The sequence below is a fragment of the Phalacrocorax carbo genome, chromosome 5 (assembly GCF_963921805.1).
Source record: "Phalacrocorax carbo chromosome 5, bPhaCar2.1, whole genome shotgun sequence".
NCBI lineage: Eukaryota > Metazoa > Chordata > Aves > Suliformes > Phalacrocoracidae > Phalacrocorax > Phalacrocorax carbo.
In genome coordinates, this window is record NC_087517.1 from 36,702,389 (window position 1) to 36,717,075 (window position 14,687).

Genomic DNA, 14,687 nt, shown 5'->3' on the forward strand with positions numbered 1-14,687 from the left:
GACTGTAGCATTTTCTTTTAAGACTGTAGCATTTTCTTGGTTTTCATGTATGTGAGGACTATTTCTTTCAGAATTACTTTATTATTTGACAGGACAGGGGCAATGGGCACAAGGCAGAACACAGGAAGTTCCACCTAAACATGAGAAAAAAACGTCTTTCCTGTGAGGGTGCCAGAGCAGTGGCACAGGCTGCCCAGGGAGGCTGGGGAGTCTCCTTCCCTGGAGACATTAAAACCCTGCCTGGACATGTTCCATGTTCCTGTGCCCCCTGCTCTAGGTGTGCCTGCTCAAGCAGGGGGGTTGGACAAGATGATCTCCAGAGGTCCCTTCCAACCCCTACCAGTCTGTGACTCTGATTTTACACATCAAATCTGAGTGACTTGAGATTTTGCAAGAAAGAAGGAATGATGCTAACATGTTATTATATGAACTTTGAAAATTCTTTTTTGAATATTCATTTTTTTAAAAATATAGATTTCTCATTAAAACAAAAAATAAAAGCTCTCTTGAAGTTTCAACCAGGTCAAGTCCCTAGATTATTAATATATTTTCATGTACTGATAAATTCAGACCGTTCAGCGTCTGGTATGACTCCTCTGTAAACCTCTCGTACAGTGGAGCAAATGTGAAACTCTCTCTGTTCATCCACACAGATGCATTTTAAGAAAAGCAGAAGGAAGAAGTATTTCATTTTTTTTGAAATCTAGTTGGTTTTGTTTCCATTATAAATATACAAAGTGAGAATTCTTTAAATCCTTTTGTCATTGTAATAAATTTGTTTTGGGCTGTCTTACTTGTGACCCTTTAAGAGACATATGGATAGTACTACCAAATACTGGTTCTTAACACATGGGCCCCAAAATATCTTTTTCAGTGGATTGGTGTCTCACAAATGACAGACTGACCATTTCGAGTGAACCAACTTTTCCTGTGCTGAGTTGCTCCTCACTTTATCTGAGCTAGGAGTTGGTAGTTAGTAACTGCATGGTAGACACCCACCCCCAGCATTTAAACTGCCCTTTTACTTTGTGAGTGCTTCTAGTCCATTTCAGGTCAGTTAATCCATTTGGTTATTGACCCAGTTGATAGTCAGTAGACTCAGCTGACCACTGAGTTTGCCCTGAAAAGTATTACAGACATTCTTACAGTCAGGAGCAACAGGCAGGAGATCCAGGAAGGTGCCAGGAGCACTTCTGTTTGTGTCAGAGGTAGTTAACCTGTCAACTGACTTTGAAAAACTTCCAATCTGTTTCAAGATGATGATGAACAGATGAATAGAAATCTGCAATGAAAGTGATTTAACTCACCTCTTTGTCTTTGCCCTGAAATAATTACAATTAGTTAGAGCTACTAACGGTGTAAGTCACTGTTCTTCATCTATTACTTCTGCCTCTGTTGCTGTTTAATTCATTATCTGGGAAATCATCCTGTGTGTCCAGGACTGGGATTCTGGTTGTCAGTAACTACATCCACAAGCTACACGGTCTCAGTCTTACAACTAGAGTCCCTGTTTTCAGCCATGATACTCCTAATGATGCTTAACTTTAGCTTTAGCACATACTTGCATGATTTGTAAATAGATGGTTTATTCTAGCTAAAGGCAGAATAGCCTTTGTAGTACAGCTCCAGATACTGTCAGGAATGCAGCCCAGATCTAGAGTGAAGAGCATGGCTTTATTTAAAAAACAGACGGACGAACAAAAACAACAGTAAACTAAAACATATCTCTTTTAAATAGGGTATTAATATGGCTTCTTCATGAGCCATATCAAAGCCTGCAAGGTACAGTGAATAGAATATCCTACAGACTGTCATCTTTAAAAGTGCATTTTGTTTTAGCTAGGGCTGTTTAGAAAATAGTTGCTCTAAATTGCAGGCAGAACTGAAAACTTTAAGCAGGAAGCTGCTGCTGCAGATCTCTGACTTTTACCGAGTGAACCCATGTGCTCTACAAAAAGCAAGAACAACGAGTAGCTGATTAATCCACAGGCAGGAGCCTGCTCTAGGCAGATCAGGTTGCAATCCTGCCTTTGTAGCTTTACACCCCACCCCTTCAACGTGAATTAGTAGGGGAGGATCATATTCAGCACTGATTCAAGAATTCTTTCTTTCTTCAAGAACTGTTGCTAGGAGTTGGTGAGTACTTTGTAACAGACTTTCAGTTTTACATGAGATCTCTTTTTTTTTAGCTGGTAGAAAGGAGTATCTACTGTTCTTCCCTTTAGAATGTGATAGATGCAGTAGTCAGATATTTAGATTCAAAGTCCAGCGATGAGTGCTGCGAAAGGGAGACTTTTTTTCTCTGTAAATTTGAAACAGTAGGACAATGAATATGCTTTTATGATTACTACTACAACTAATCTTGGGTTGTCAGAACGTCAGGCTAAGGTATTTTGAGCTCCAAGGCAGTTCTTTGAAAGAAAGGCATCCTAAATGTGAACGTGTTAATTTTGATAAATAGCTGGAGTATGAAAAAAAGCTCTTGTTTTTTAAAACAATTTCTCCACTACAGTAGCTCTAAGGGAGTCTTGATTCAGGCAGAATGGTCTTCTAGGCTATTTCAAATCCTTCTAAGGCATGTAACATTTGAAGCAATTAATATTTTGAGAAGTGAAGAATGATTTAGGAGAAACAAATTAAGCTGATGCTACTATAGGTCAATTTCACTTACAATGTATATCAAAATTCTCAAGAAACTAAAAACACTGGAACAACGAGGAAGGTAGTGAATGAGGCTTACCGTGTTGCCAATGTAACAAAGAAACATCACCACACCCCTCCCAAAACCCCAGAATATTATTGGTGATTTTTGTAATATTTTACTTGGAAAAATTGACATAAACTTCATTTTCAGTAACTGTGTAATGAAAAACAGTTATACTAGCTTGTATTTTAAAAAAAGTTAGCTAAAATTTAAATGACTTTTAGAAAAATCTAAATACGATTTAAATGAAAAGGCATGTAACAGTGGGAGCAGTGGAGTAGGGAGAACAATAACAATTTGGATGGGGGAGAGTATGTGAAAGGTCAATGTGACTCAGTACTCTAGAAATTAGTCACCAAAGTACTTCATGGAAAACATGTAAAGATATAAACATTCCTTCCTGAATGTCTTATGGACAGATGCAAAGACAGGAAGTCCAGCTGTCAGTACAGATATGAACTGCAAAGGCATGCTGTAGGAACTGCTAGGCGCCTACTCTGAAAAATTGTCAGCCTTTTCCCTCTGTAATCTTCTGCTCATTCTTTAATTTTACTAGGAGAGAGTTTGTGATTGTCTGTGAAGGCAGCAAGTATCTATATCCACAGTAAATTAACTTGGATTGTTGTTCAAGCTGAATTTGAGAATTGTAATCAAGTTTACTTCGTATGTAATGTACACAATTAGGGCAATATTTAGGGGGTAAAGATGATTAAAACACATTGTTCTGTGGCCTTTTCTCCTGTCAAATATGTCCCACATGAAAGGGTTCATTAAAAAGTAGTCATGTAGGCAATTGGTTGATAAATCCATATCTTTAAAATTTTTAGAACTTTTATGCTGGAGAATCTCCAAGTGTGCTTTAAATTGACTTTCAATAATCTTTATGTTTATCCTTATGTTGTGCACTGTACAGTTTATAATCTGGAGATTTAATGCTTTTCAATTGCCTGGTGTAGTTATATGACCTTTTAAGTGCATTTAGCCTTTTAGTGCAGTGCCCACACTTACTAATATTGCTGCTGAAAAATCATCTAGCTCATATTCTAAATGCAGAATAACGGTAAGCTAAAGGTTTATGATCTTCTTGACACAGGACAGATAGAATAATTAATGGCATTTAATTTATCTATCCTTAATCTCATTGGAGAGTTAATTTTGAGTCTAATGGTAAAAACTCATAAATTGTTGTCAACTATTTTAGAGCTTAGTGTCGGATCTAAAGGGAAATGAGGGAGAGTGTACGAAGAGGAGACAGAGTTTCTGTCAGAGAGGAAATTTTAAGAGATTGGGGAAAAGTGGCCCAAGAAATGGTGTGTGTAGGAAACAAAGCAAAGGTGTAAAAGAGCAAGCTTCCTAATAGGCTTCCAGAGGACATGTCCTGAGTATTTAGTGAGATTGAAATCTCACCTCTAGCTAGGCCAGACCCACGGTCAGAGAAGGAGAGTTACTGGATTCCAGATCTAGCTTCAAGGACTGTTTATATGTTTCTCCAGTGCCCCTTCCAAGTTAAGTGCATAAACAGGAACAGATACCAGCATTCAGATTGTCTGTTCTCCAGTACAAGGGCACTGATACACTTTATGCTATTTGTCTGACTCTGTGGATCTTGAATTACTTTAGGGCAGAGAACACAGATTTCTCTCACAGATATATCAATGGGATTAGGGTAGTTTCTGGAAACATGAATATTAAATCTCGTAGGGAAAAAAGGAGACATTGACACAATCTTTAACATTCCAGGAAGCTGCTTTAGCATCCGCATTTTCTTTGAAAAGATTATTCTGACAATAGCTCTCTTCTACATTTTCAAATAAAATGGTAGCTACTTGAAGTGCTTTGTAGCTATAATGATTTTGTTGGTGTGCATTCAGTATATTCTGAGAATGTCTGCCATAGGGAATCAGAGCAATTGTACAGGAACAGGAAAAGAAATTTTAAAATTAAAAAAATAGAACATCAGCAGAGCATGGGAGCCCCAAGAATTATGTGACTGTCATATCTCACAATTTTGGAGCAAGCTGTTTAAAATCTATTTAATTCCAGTACTTTCTATTGCTCCTTGTTTGGGCTACATTCTGAAGTGTCGTGTTTTCTCTCGAAGAACTAGGAGAAGCTGACAGTTCCTAAAGAAACCAGAAGTGGATAGATGTTTCGGTAAGGATTGAAGAGGAGATCTTGAAATCTAAAGCTGTTCTTCACACTGAAACAAGGGAGAAGTGTCTTAAAAAACAGGGAGAAATTACCTACTTCTGTGTTTCTCTTATGAAACTGTTTTTACTTTACAATAGGGACAGAGTGTCCCTGGGGACAGAATGAAGCAAAACCATATGGGGAATTGTATAATTCCTTTCCTCTCATAGCTATTTTACAGCAAAATAGACTTATTTTTAGTACTTTTAATTTTCTCTCATAACTCCTTTGTTCTGTTTCCTTAATTATTTCCTGTTGCTGTTAATACAGCTGTTCGCTTTCCATCTTTAGTATTGTTGCCATCTCCCCCGATGTGTGCAGTTCATAACTGATTATACCTCTTAAGTTAACTGGTTAATTTGACTTACTGTTTAGTGAACACATAAAACTAGGCATTTGAACATGTTGACCCAGGATATGATCTGAACACAAGAAAGTTCAACCTTCTTCCAGAAAATAGAGCATTCCAAAAGAGCTGACTTCAAAACAATTATATTGAAAATAGCAATTGCAGCAAGTAAATTAGAAATACAAGTATTATATGAAGGAGTTACTTAGCTGGTAGCTTTTATGAAATCACAGAAAGGCTTGTGGCAGAAGTGTATTAGCATTTTCTGTAAACATTTTTTACTTTGGCCAAGAAGCAGTCTTTTTCCTTTATATTCCTACAATCTTTAACGTAATGAGGTCCTGGACAATGACTTATTCTTTCATCAGTCAGAGAAAAGGTAGTGTAGAAAGATAAGGCTGAACTTTTGTGTTCTCTGAGACTCATCTGATGAATGTTCTCAGTCTGCAGAAGCTGGCACCGCCACCAGAATAAGCAGCACTATCTATACTATGGTGGGAGATGAAGGGAATGTGACCCTTTATTTTCTATGGCAGTGTTATTTTATGTGGTTTTAAATATTTGTAAGGTGATAATTTGAAGCAGTCTGAATCTAGGGATGTTCCCACTGAAGACAATTTACAGCATTTCTGACCTGTGTAATGATCCAAAGCTTGTACATGTATTGCAGTAAAAATACGTCTCCAGCTGGCAAGATGGACAGGGTGAGCTAAACTTGCTTGACAAAGCAAGGAAACTTGTATTTTGATTTTTGGTACGTGTGCAAAATGTTATCTATGTGATGATGAGGTTACAAAAGGTTAATAGTAAGGTATGGTCAAAATCAGTCACAAGAGGTTTCAGTGTGGCAGGTAGTTTCCTCCTATGCCTGCCTGTTTCAGTAAGGAAGTGACAGCTTCACTCTAGTGAAATGGAGTACTTGTGTTTCTGTAGTGTGTACAATGTGAAATTATACACAACAGAGTTGATAACAAATATACAGCACTGAAATGACTCTCTCCTTTAGAAAAGAAGGTTGTGGTAAGTTAAATGGCTTCTAAATACATGACTATTTATTAATAAACACAGCTGAGATTTGAAAACATACACTACATTTTTCCAGTCCAAACTGCTAGAAAAACAGGCTAGGGCTTTATACTGCTAATGTTGGGACTGCCATGCTGTGTTCCTAAAACCAAAACTAATATTGTTGCTTGCCTGTTTTGCTAGTGGCTTTTGTGTTCTGAGAGTAGCTGTTATTAGGATGCTGAAGGCATTCCCTGTTTGAAAATAGGATTATATGACCTATATTTTTGCCATAGACAGGTAGTTTCTGTCCAGGTAGTACAGGTTTGAGTGTGGTGGATTTGGTGTTTTGTTTTTCAAGATTTATGAAACTATGTAAACTAGTAATTTGGTTTAGTCTACATTTTAAAAATATTTTGCTAGGAGCAAAAGAATATATTTCCTTTCCCTGTTGAAAGCTACATAACAGCGAATACAGGCTGCTAATTTGGAGTAGAGATTTACTTCAGACTGAGCCAGGTGAGATGGAGAACTCAGTGGAGGAGGAGATTAGGATCCAGAGTTGTGTCACAAGAGAAGTTGAGTGGAGACAAGATGGCAAAAATACTCAGTGACAGGTGTGAGCTAACTTGGAGAAGGGAATAATAGGAATAAATAGGTCCTGGAGCTAAGCTGGGAAAATGGAAAACAGATTTAAAGCACAAGTGAAAGGAGTTGACAAAGGAAAGTGAAAAGGCAAGAGAGGTCTATAGTTATGTGAAATAAGAAGGGTGTTCTTGTGGTAGGCTTATTAATTTTGGGGTTTTTGTTCAATTTCAAAACATATCAAGGTTTTCATTTCAGTTAGTTTATCACTTGTGCTTGAAAAGCAGCATTTACAACCTTAATGCAAACAGAACCAAAGTGGGTTTGTTTTTCTAAATTTTCACTGCCCAGTTTTCACTTGGGAATTTAAGAGGCTGGAACAGTGCGACAGTAAGTCAGCGTTTATGTTAAATGGTGAAAGGTAGGTTCCAAGGAATTGCAATGAATAGGGATTGCATGGCACAGGAGGGAGATAAATTGAGGGCTGTGGGGGGATGGATTTTCATGGATTGTGCTTTTAATCAGTAATGTTTATGTGCTGATGATCCACAGTAGACTGCCTCCCTTTTTACTGAGTTACTGTGACACTGCAAGTCTTTGCTCTGGCAGAAGTCAGTTTGAATGAGGGGCCAGCACTGACTCTGGGACTTTTAAAACTGGGGTATGTATCATCATCCTTTGTTCAGTTTACATCAGAGCAGAGGTGATAGAATTCATACTTACTTCATTCTCCATACTTACTCCAAAGTAAATGAGAAAACATGGTGCTTTAAACAGTTGCAAGATAGCACGTGTAATAAAATACTTTTTAAGGGAACTCACTGACTTTGCCAGTTGGGAGACAATGCTACAGGTATCTCTGTCATACAGTCCTAGTAAGTAGGACAAAATATTATAGGGCAAATATAATGCCTATGAAGCATAGTGAACTGAAAAAGGTCTGCTTTTATATCAGAGGTGCTATAATCCTGTCTAATTAGTCATTTTTGTCTTTAATTTTAGGCTGTGCTAAATTCAACCTCTGACTATGCACATCCTGTCTCCTATTCATTCCACTATTTACTTATATCCATTGCCTTTTTTTTTGTGTGTGTGTGTGTGCTCCCATTTCCTGGGCTGTCAGTGTGAATGAGTCACTTTTGCTGCCATTACAATGTCACTCTATGCTGTTTTCTAAAGCGGTCTGGTTTTGGCTGCTACTGGAAATGCTAGCTTTTATTTTGCTTTTTCCAGTTAGCTAGTTAAAGATGAATACCATGCAAATTCCTTTATGTAGAGATGTTTGCTGCTTCTAAACATTCTGGTAACTATAGAAATTGGTGTTGATGAGACTGCTAAGTAAATATATATATATGTATACACTCAGAGAGAGAGAGATATATACACATGCGCACACATTAAAGATCTGACTCCAGATGCTGCAAACTGCATGGAGAGCACACAGAGTTTTATACTTGTCTGTAGGAAAAAAATCTTGAGAGCTTTCTCATATTTCTGTGTTTAGGTGGCAGGATTAAAAAGGCCTGGTTATAAGACCAGGTAATAAGGATCTATTAGTGAGAACTTCCTGGATTGCTTGTGGTCTGCTTTGTCTATGTATATTCCAGCTTGAGGGAAGCTAATGGCATTATTCACAAAGGAAACATTTAATTAAACCAGTAAATAAATCAGTGTCAATTATTACCCGTAGACCTTTGGTCCCCTTTGTCAAGTAACTTAGATGTTGTCTGTTACAGATATAAAAATGTCTCATTCAAAAGGTAGGTAGTTTGGGAGAACCAGAGTGCCAGTTCGGAAGGAAATGTCTTAGGAATTGATGAAAATTGCATTAACGACATTTTGATGTAGAGAAAAGCTGGTATTAATGTTGGACTGATCCTTGGCTGTCCTAAATTAGAACCCTTCTGGAGTAAGGGGCTAGGTATACTCCCAGAGGTTTTCAGAATTTGGCCTAAATAATCTAACTGTTTAACACTAATTATTTAAACTCAAGACATTTCCTGTCTTTCCCATGAGACAGGTTTTCACACGTGCGCATTTGATATTTTACTGGGCTAAATGTCATAGATGAAGTATTTTGAATTGTGCTTTCCATATAAATACAATAACAAACAGAATGTATTAATAAAGGAAATAACATCAATGTCATAAGAGGCTTACAGTTTTAAAGTTCTGTTTCTGGGCAGCTGAACATTAAATCGGAAAACTTGGACTTTTCTAGAGGGATTGGGTTTTTTAACTGAAAAAGCCGTGCCAAGTTCACTTTGATCTTGGATTTCACTCTTCCTTTGGGAGTTATAAGAAATAATTAAGCTACAGAAGGATTTAAGCATTTCAGTACTAAAACCTTCACCCTCTTTGTCCCACCTCCACCCGTACCTGACACAATGTTCTGGAAATGTGTGACCTTGGGGGAAGGTTAGCAAGAAGATAGAGGAGATTGTGTTTGGTCAGTAGACTTTGCAGTAAAGCAGATACGCAGTTATATAGTGTTAATTTTTCCTCTGGGGAAATTGCCCAAGCATCAGGAAGCCCTACTTTTCTTAAGATAGGCTTTTCAGGGAAATGTAGGAGTTGAGTGGAAGACTAGAAATGCTATACCCTGGTAATATTTTTGTTCTCTGTACAAATGCAGTAATTTATCCTCACAGTCACACAGTGACAATTATATATGGTAGCTCACAAAGTACAAAATTCTATTTTAAAGAGTCACCTTTAAATGAAAAATAGAAACTTATTGAGGATTTCCATTTCTGGCTGATTGTTTCCCATATTTTCCTTCTATTTGGGAAGAGGCGTTTGGGAATATTGGGTGGTAAAAATGGATTACTAAATTTTGCAATCTAAATCTACACTCTGTAGATTCCTGGAAGAAGGAACCAAGACCTCAGCTGGAGTGATCCAAAAGCAAATTCAAATAGAATTTTTCTGAACTAGTGAGAGTTTTGACATCATGTTTGGAAAACTCAAATATAGAAAATGAGAACCCAGGGGCAAACATGGAATTAATCCACGGGCAATTGAGATCAGGGATAATCTGCAAATTCCTTTATGAAGGGTCACAACTGTGCCAATGATTACATATTAAAACTTCTAACAAAAACAATGTACTTCAGAAGTTGCCCTTTCCCATGTAATTTCAAAAACTAAAATTGAAACTGTGTTTTGTGATTTTTCATTCCTATGAACTCAAAGCAGCAAGGGAAAGTGTGAAAGTTTAGGATCCATTATCACTATCTATGTAAGTATCAGATCTGAATATTTGATGATATTTCTGCTTTTATTCAGCATAGATGACATCAAACTATCACCACGTTTATTTATATTAAAATCCTAAGTACTTATTCTTATGCAGTAGTTTGGAATATTTTACTTAATATTTCTCCCCATACAATTTTTCTTAATTGTGGATTTATCTTAATTTTATTTCCTGTCAAACTAACATCATAACTCAGATGTGTCTCAAACCGTAAAGAGATTCTTAGATGACTTCAGGTTACCTTGCACAAAGTTTTTGGGGGTTTTTTTTTCCCTCTTTTAATGCATGACTGGACTTTTTATCAGGGATGAATAAAAAGATTTGCTGTAACTCTTTCTCTAACCTTTGGATAAAAAAGTAAAATTCTTCCAAGGCCACTTACCACACAGCTTTGCATGGAAGAAAAGCTGGTATTAAGCCAAATGCATCGTAAGAGGCAGTCTGTTTCTGGCAATCATAGAACGGACTATGAAAGTTGAAAAGACATGTTGTTACCTCTATTCACTTCATGCAGATCTATAGGCAATAGGTCTCCTTTTAAAGCTGTTTTCTTGGTTTATTTTGGATTTGTGTTATACTCTTACATGGTATTATTTTGATATGTTAAAAGCTTTGCTTATTACATATGTGATTTATTTCTAGCATCCGAAGTTTAAGACTATTTTTGCCAGATAGTATGTAAAGAGATCTCTTCCTGTGGATCTTTTGGCATTAAACTTCATCCACTTTCACAGAAGCTGATCAAATTCAGGGCAAACTTCCTGACACTGTGACAGTAATGTCAATGTTGGCCATTGCCCTTGGTCTGGAACAGTAACTTTGCTTTCAATTTAAGTTACAGTATGTACTGTTTTCAGGAAAAAAATGAAGAGGGAATATCTGTCCTTTGATTGGAGAACTTGAAAATTACCTGATAATGACAAGAAATGCTGAGACTATCCCAAAGAGAGCATGCTAATGCTAGTGTCGCATGCTGTAACTCAGAAGTATTCGGTGGATAGCAATGAGCATTTCAGTAAGACTCTTCCTTTCCTCTAACAGTGTAATATTTTAAAAAGTCAGTGATGAGATAACATTGGGACTACATCTAGGAGGAGGATGGCATTAGAAAATGGAAACAATTAACTAGCACATAATTATCACATATATGCAAGAGACTTTCAAACAGTGACAAAAAAGTAAAGAAAATGACAGCAGACAGGGTACACAAGTAAATGTAGACAGTAGCATTAATTAATGTAATTAAGTCTGAATGTCTGGCATGTTAGAGTTAACTGAAAAATACATAGCACAGTGCCATGGTTTTTTTCCCTCTGTGTTTTAGTGATATTGTAGGGATATCCTGCAGTCGGCCAAGCAGCCCATAAGTAATTCCTTCAGTAAAGAAGTGGGGGAAAAACTACTTATGGATTATACACTCTGAATGGAGCAAACAGATTACTAGAAATTTGTAATTGGGAAAGGGGAAAAATTATACCTTATTAGATTAAGTTTTAATATGTAAAATGTATAGGAATGTAAAACTGGAGTTCCAGTGAGAAAGATGAATAAGGACATGCCTTCTGTTTCTTTGAAAAATCAAGGAATCACAGCCTGGTAGGGGTTGGAAGGGACCTCTGGAGATCATCTTGTCCAATCCCCCTGCCTGAGCAGGCACACCTAGAGCAGGGGCACAGGAACGTGTCCGGGTGGGTTTTGAATGTCTCCAGGGAAGGAGACTCCTCAGCCTCCCCGGGCAGCCTGTGCCCCTGCTCTGGCACCCTCACAGGAAAGAAGTTTTTTTTCTCATGTTTAGGTGGAACTTCCTGTGTTCCAGCTTGTGCCCATTGCCCCTTCTCCTGTTGTTGGGCCCCATTGAAAAGAGCCTAGTCCCATCATCCTGACACCCACCCTTTAGATATTTATAGATATTTGTGAAATCCCCCCTCAGTCTTCTCTTCTCCAGGCTAAACAAACCCAAATCTCTCAGCCTTTCCTCATATGGGAAATGCTCCAGTCCCCTGATCATCTTGGTAGCTCTCCGCTGGACTTGCTCAAGCAGTTCCACATCCTTCTTAAACTGGGGGAATCCAGAACTGGACACAGTACTCCAAATGTGGTCTCACCAGGGCAGAGTAGAGGGGGAGGATAACCTCTCTCGATCTGCTGGCCACACTCCTTTTAATGCAGCCCAGGAAATTATTGGCCTTCTTGGCCACAAGGGCACAGTGCTGGCTTAGGGTCAACTTGTTGTCCACCAGCACTCCCAGGTCCTCCTCAAAAGAACTATTTTCCAGCAGATCAACCCCTAGCCTGTACTGGTGCATGGGGTTGTTCCTCCCCAGGTGCAGGGCCTTGCACTTGCTCTTGCTGAATTTCATGAGGTTCCCCTCGGCCCAGCTCTCCAGCCTGTCCAGATCTCATTGGATGGCAGCACAGCCTTCTGGTGTATCAGCCACTCCTCCCAGCCTGGCATCATCAGTGAACTTGCTGAGGTTACGCTCTATCCCATCACCCAGGTCATTGCTGAATATGTTGAACAGGACTGGACCCAGCACAGACCCCTGGGGAACACTGCTAGTGACAGACCTCCATCCAGATTCTGCTCCTTTGATCACGACCCTCTGAGTTCTGTTGTTGAGCCAGTTCTCAATCCACCTCACTGTCCACTCATCCAGCCCACACTTCCTTAGGTTGTCTGTGAGGATGCTATGGGAGACAGTGTCAAATGCTTTAGTGAAGTCAAGATAGACAGCATCCACTGCTCTCCCTTCATCGACCCAGCCAGTCATGCCATCATAGAAGGCTATCAGGTTGGTCAAGCATGATCTTCCCTTGCTGAATCCATGTTGACTATTTCTGATAACCTTCTTTTCCTCTACATGCCTGGAGATGATGTCCAGGATGAACTGCTCCATCACCTTTCTGGGGATTGAGGCAATGCTGACTGGCCTATAGTTCCCCAGGTCCTCCTTCTTGCCCTTTTTGAAGACTGGAGTGACATTTCCTTTCCTCCAGTCCTCGGGCACCTCTCCTGTCCTCCACAACCTTTCAAAGATGATGGAGAGTGGCTCAGCGAGAACGTGTGCCAGCTCCCTCAGCGCTTGTGGGTGCACCCCATCAGGGCCCATGGATTTGGGAGGGTCCAGTTTGCTTAGGTGATCTCTGACCCAGCCCTTCTCAACCGATGGTAAGACTTCCTTTCTCCAGCTTTGTCCTCTCTTCTGGGGGCTGGGATGCCTGAGGGCCAGCCTTAGCAGTAAAGAACGAGGCAAAGGCGGCATTCAGTAACTCTGCCTTCTCTGCATCCTGCGTTACCAGGGCCTCTTCCTTGTTCAGGAGTGGGCCCACTGTGCCCCCAGGCTTCCTTTTACTGCTGATGTATTTAAAGAAGCCCTTCTTGTTATCTTTGACCTCCCTTGCCAGATTTAATTCCAAGTGGGCCTTGGCCTTCCTCGTCGCATCTCTGCACACCCTGACAACATTCTTATATCCCTCCCAAGTGGCCAGTCCTTTTTTCCACATACTGTGAACCTCCCTCTTCCATTTGAGTTTCTCTAGAAGCTCTTTGCTCATCCATGCAGGTCTCCTGGCTCTTCTGCCTTACTTCTTCCTCCTGGGGATGAACCGATCTTGAGCTTAGAGGAAGTGGTCCTTGAATACTGTCCAGCTTTCTTGGGCCTCCCTGCCATCCAGAGCCCTAGCCCATGGGATTCCTCCTAACAGGTGTTTGAAGAGGCCAAAGTTGGCCCTCGTGAAGTCCAAGGTTGTAGCCTGACTCACAGCCCTGCCTCTACCTTGCAGTATCCTAAACTCGACCATCTCATCGTCACTGCAGCCAAGGGTACCCCCAAATCTCACATCCTCAGCCAGCCCTTCCTTCTTTGTTAGGATAAGGTCAAGCAGGACATCTCGCCTTGCTGGCTCCTCCACCACTTGCATCAAGACGTTGTCCTCGATGCTCTGCAGGAACCTTCTGGATCGTGCATGGCTCGCAGTGTTGCTTTTCCAGCAAATATCAGGGTGGTTGAAGTCCCCCATGAGGACCAGGGCCTGCAATTGCAAGGCTACTTCCAGCTGTCTGTAGAAGGCTTCATCAACTTCCTCTTCTTGATCAGGCAGACCATAGCAAACACCCACAACAGTGTCACCCATATTTGGCTGTCCCCACAAGCTCTCAACTTGTTCTCCTTCCACTCCAAGGCAGAGCTCGATGCATTCCAGTTGCTCCCTCACATAACGAGCAACTCCCCCACCTCGCCTTGCTCGTCTGTCTTTCCTGAAAAGCCTGTAGCCATCCATGACCACATTCCAGTCATGCGAGCTATCCCACCATGTCTCTAATTGCAATCAGATCACGTCCCTGTGACTGCACACAGACCTCAAGTTCCTCCTGTTTATTCCCCATGCTGGGTGCGTTGGTGTACAGGCATTTCAGAAAGGTGCTTGAGCACACAGGTGTCCCCGGAGGGGTGTACGAGGACCCACTATAGCCATGCAAACCCTTGAGGTGGTTGGTCTCCCGGTTGCCATCGCATGAGGCCGCCACGGCACCTTTATCACTGCTCAGGTTGTCCTGTCTTATTCCCCCATTGTGTGTGATGGCATTAGCATTG

General features: G+C 40.1%; 1 protein-coding gene across 6 annotated transcripts in view; it reads left to right on the forward strand.

The window, feature by feature from the left end:
- Nucleotides 1–1,931: 1,931 nt before the first annotated feature.
- The window catches only part of TFPI (tissue factor pathway inhibitor), a 45,986-nt gene continuing 33,230 nt past the window's right edge, over nt 1,932–14,687 (forward strand). For 3 of the 6 annotated variants that reach the window (XR_010373058.1, XM_064452046.1, XM_064452049.1), the window contains exon 1: nt 7,185–7,254. Coding sequence is in view for 3 of the 6 variants with exons in the window: in XM_064452046.1 (XP_064308116.1) it covers nt 7,245–7,254 (10 nt within the window). In the remaining 3 variants the exon portion in view is untranslated. Of the gene's footprint in view, nt 2,137–4,805; nt 4,859–7,184; nt 7,255–14,687 lie in introns of those variants that run through there. The other 3 variants (XM_064452048.1, XM_064452045.1, XM_064452047.1) reach the window with 3 other exon arrangements.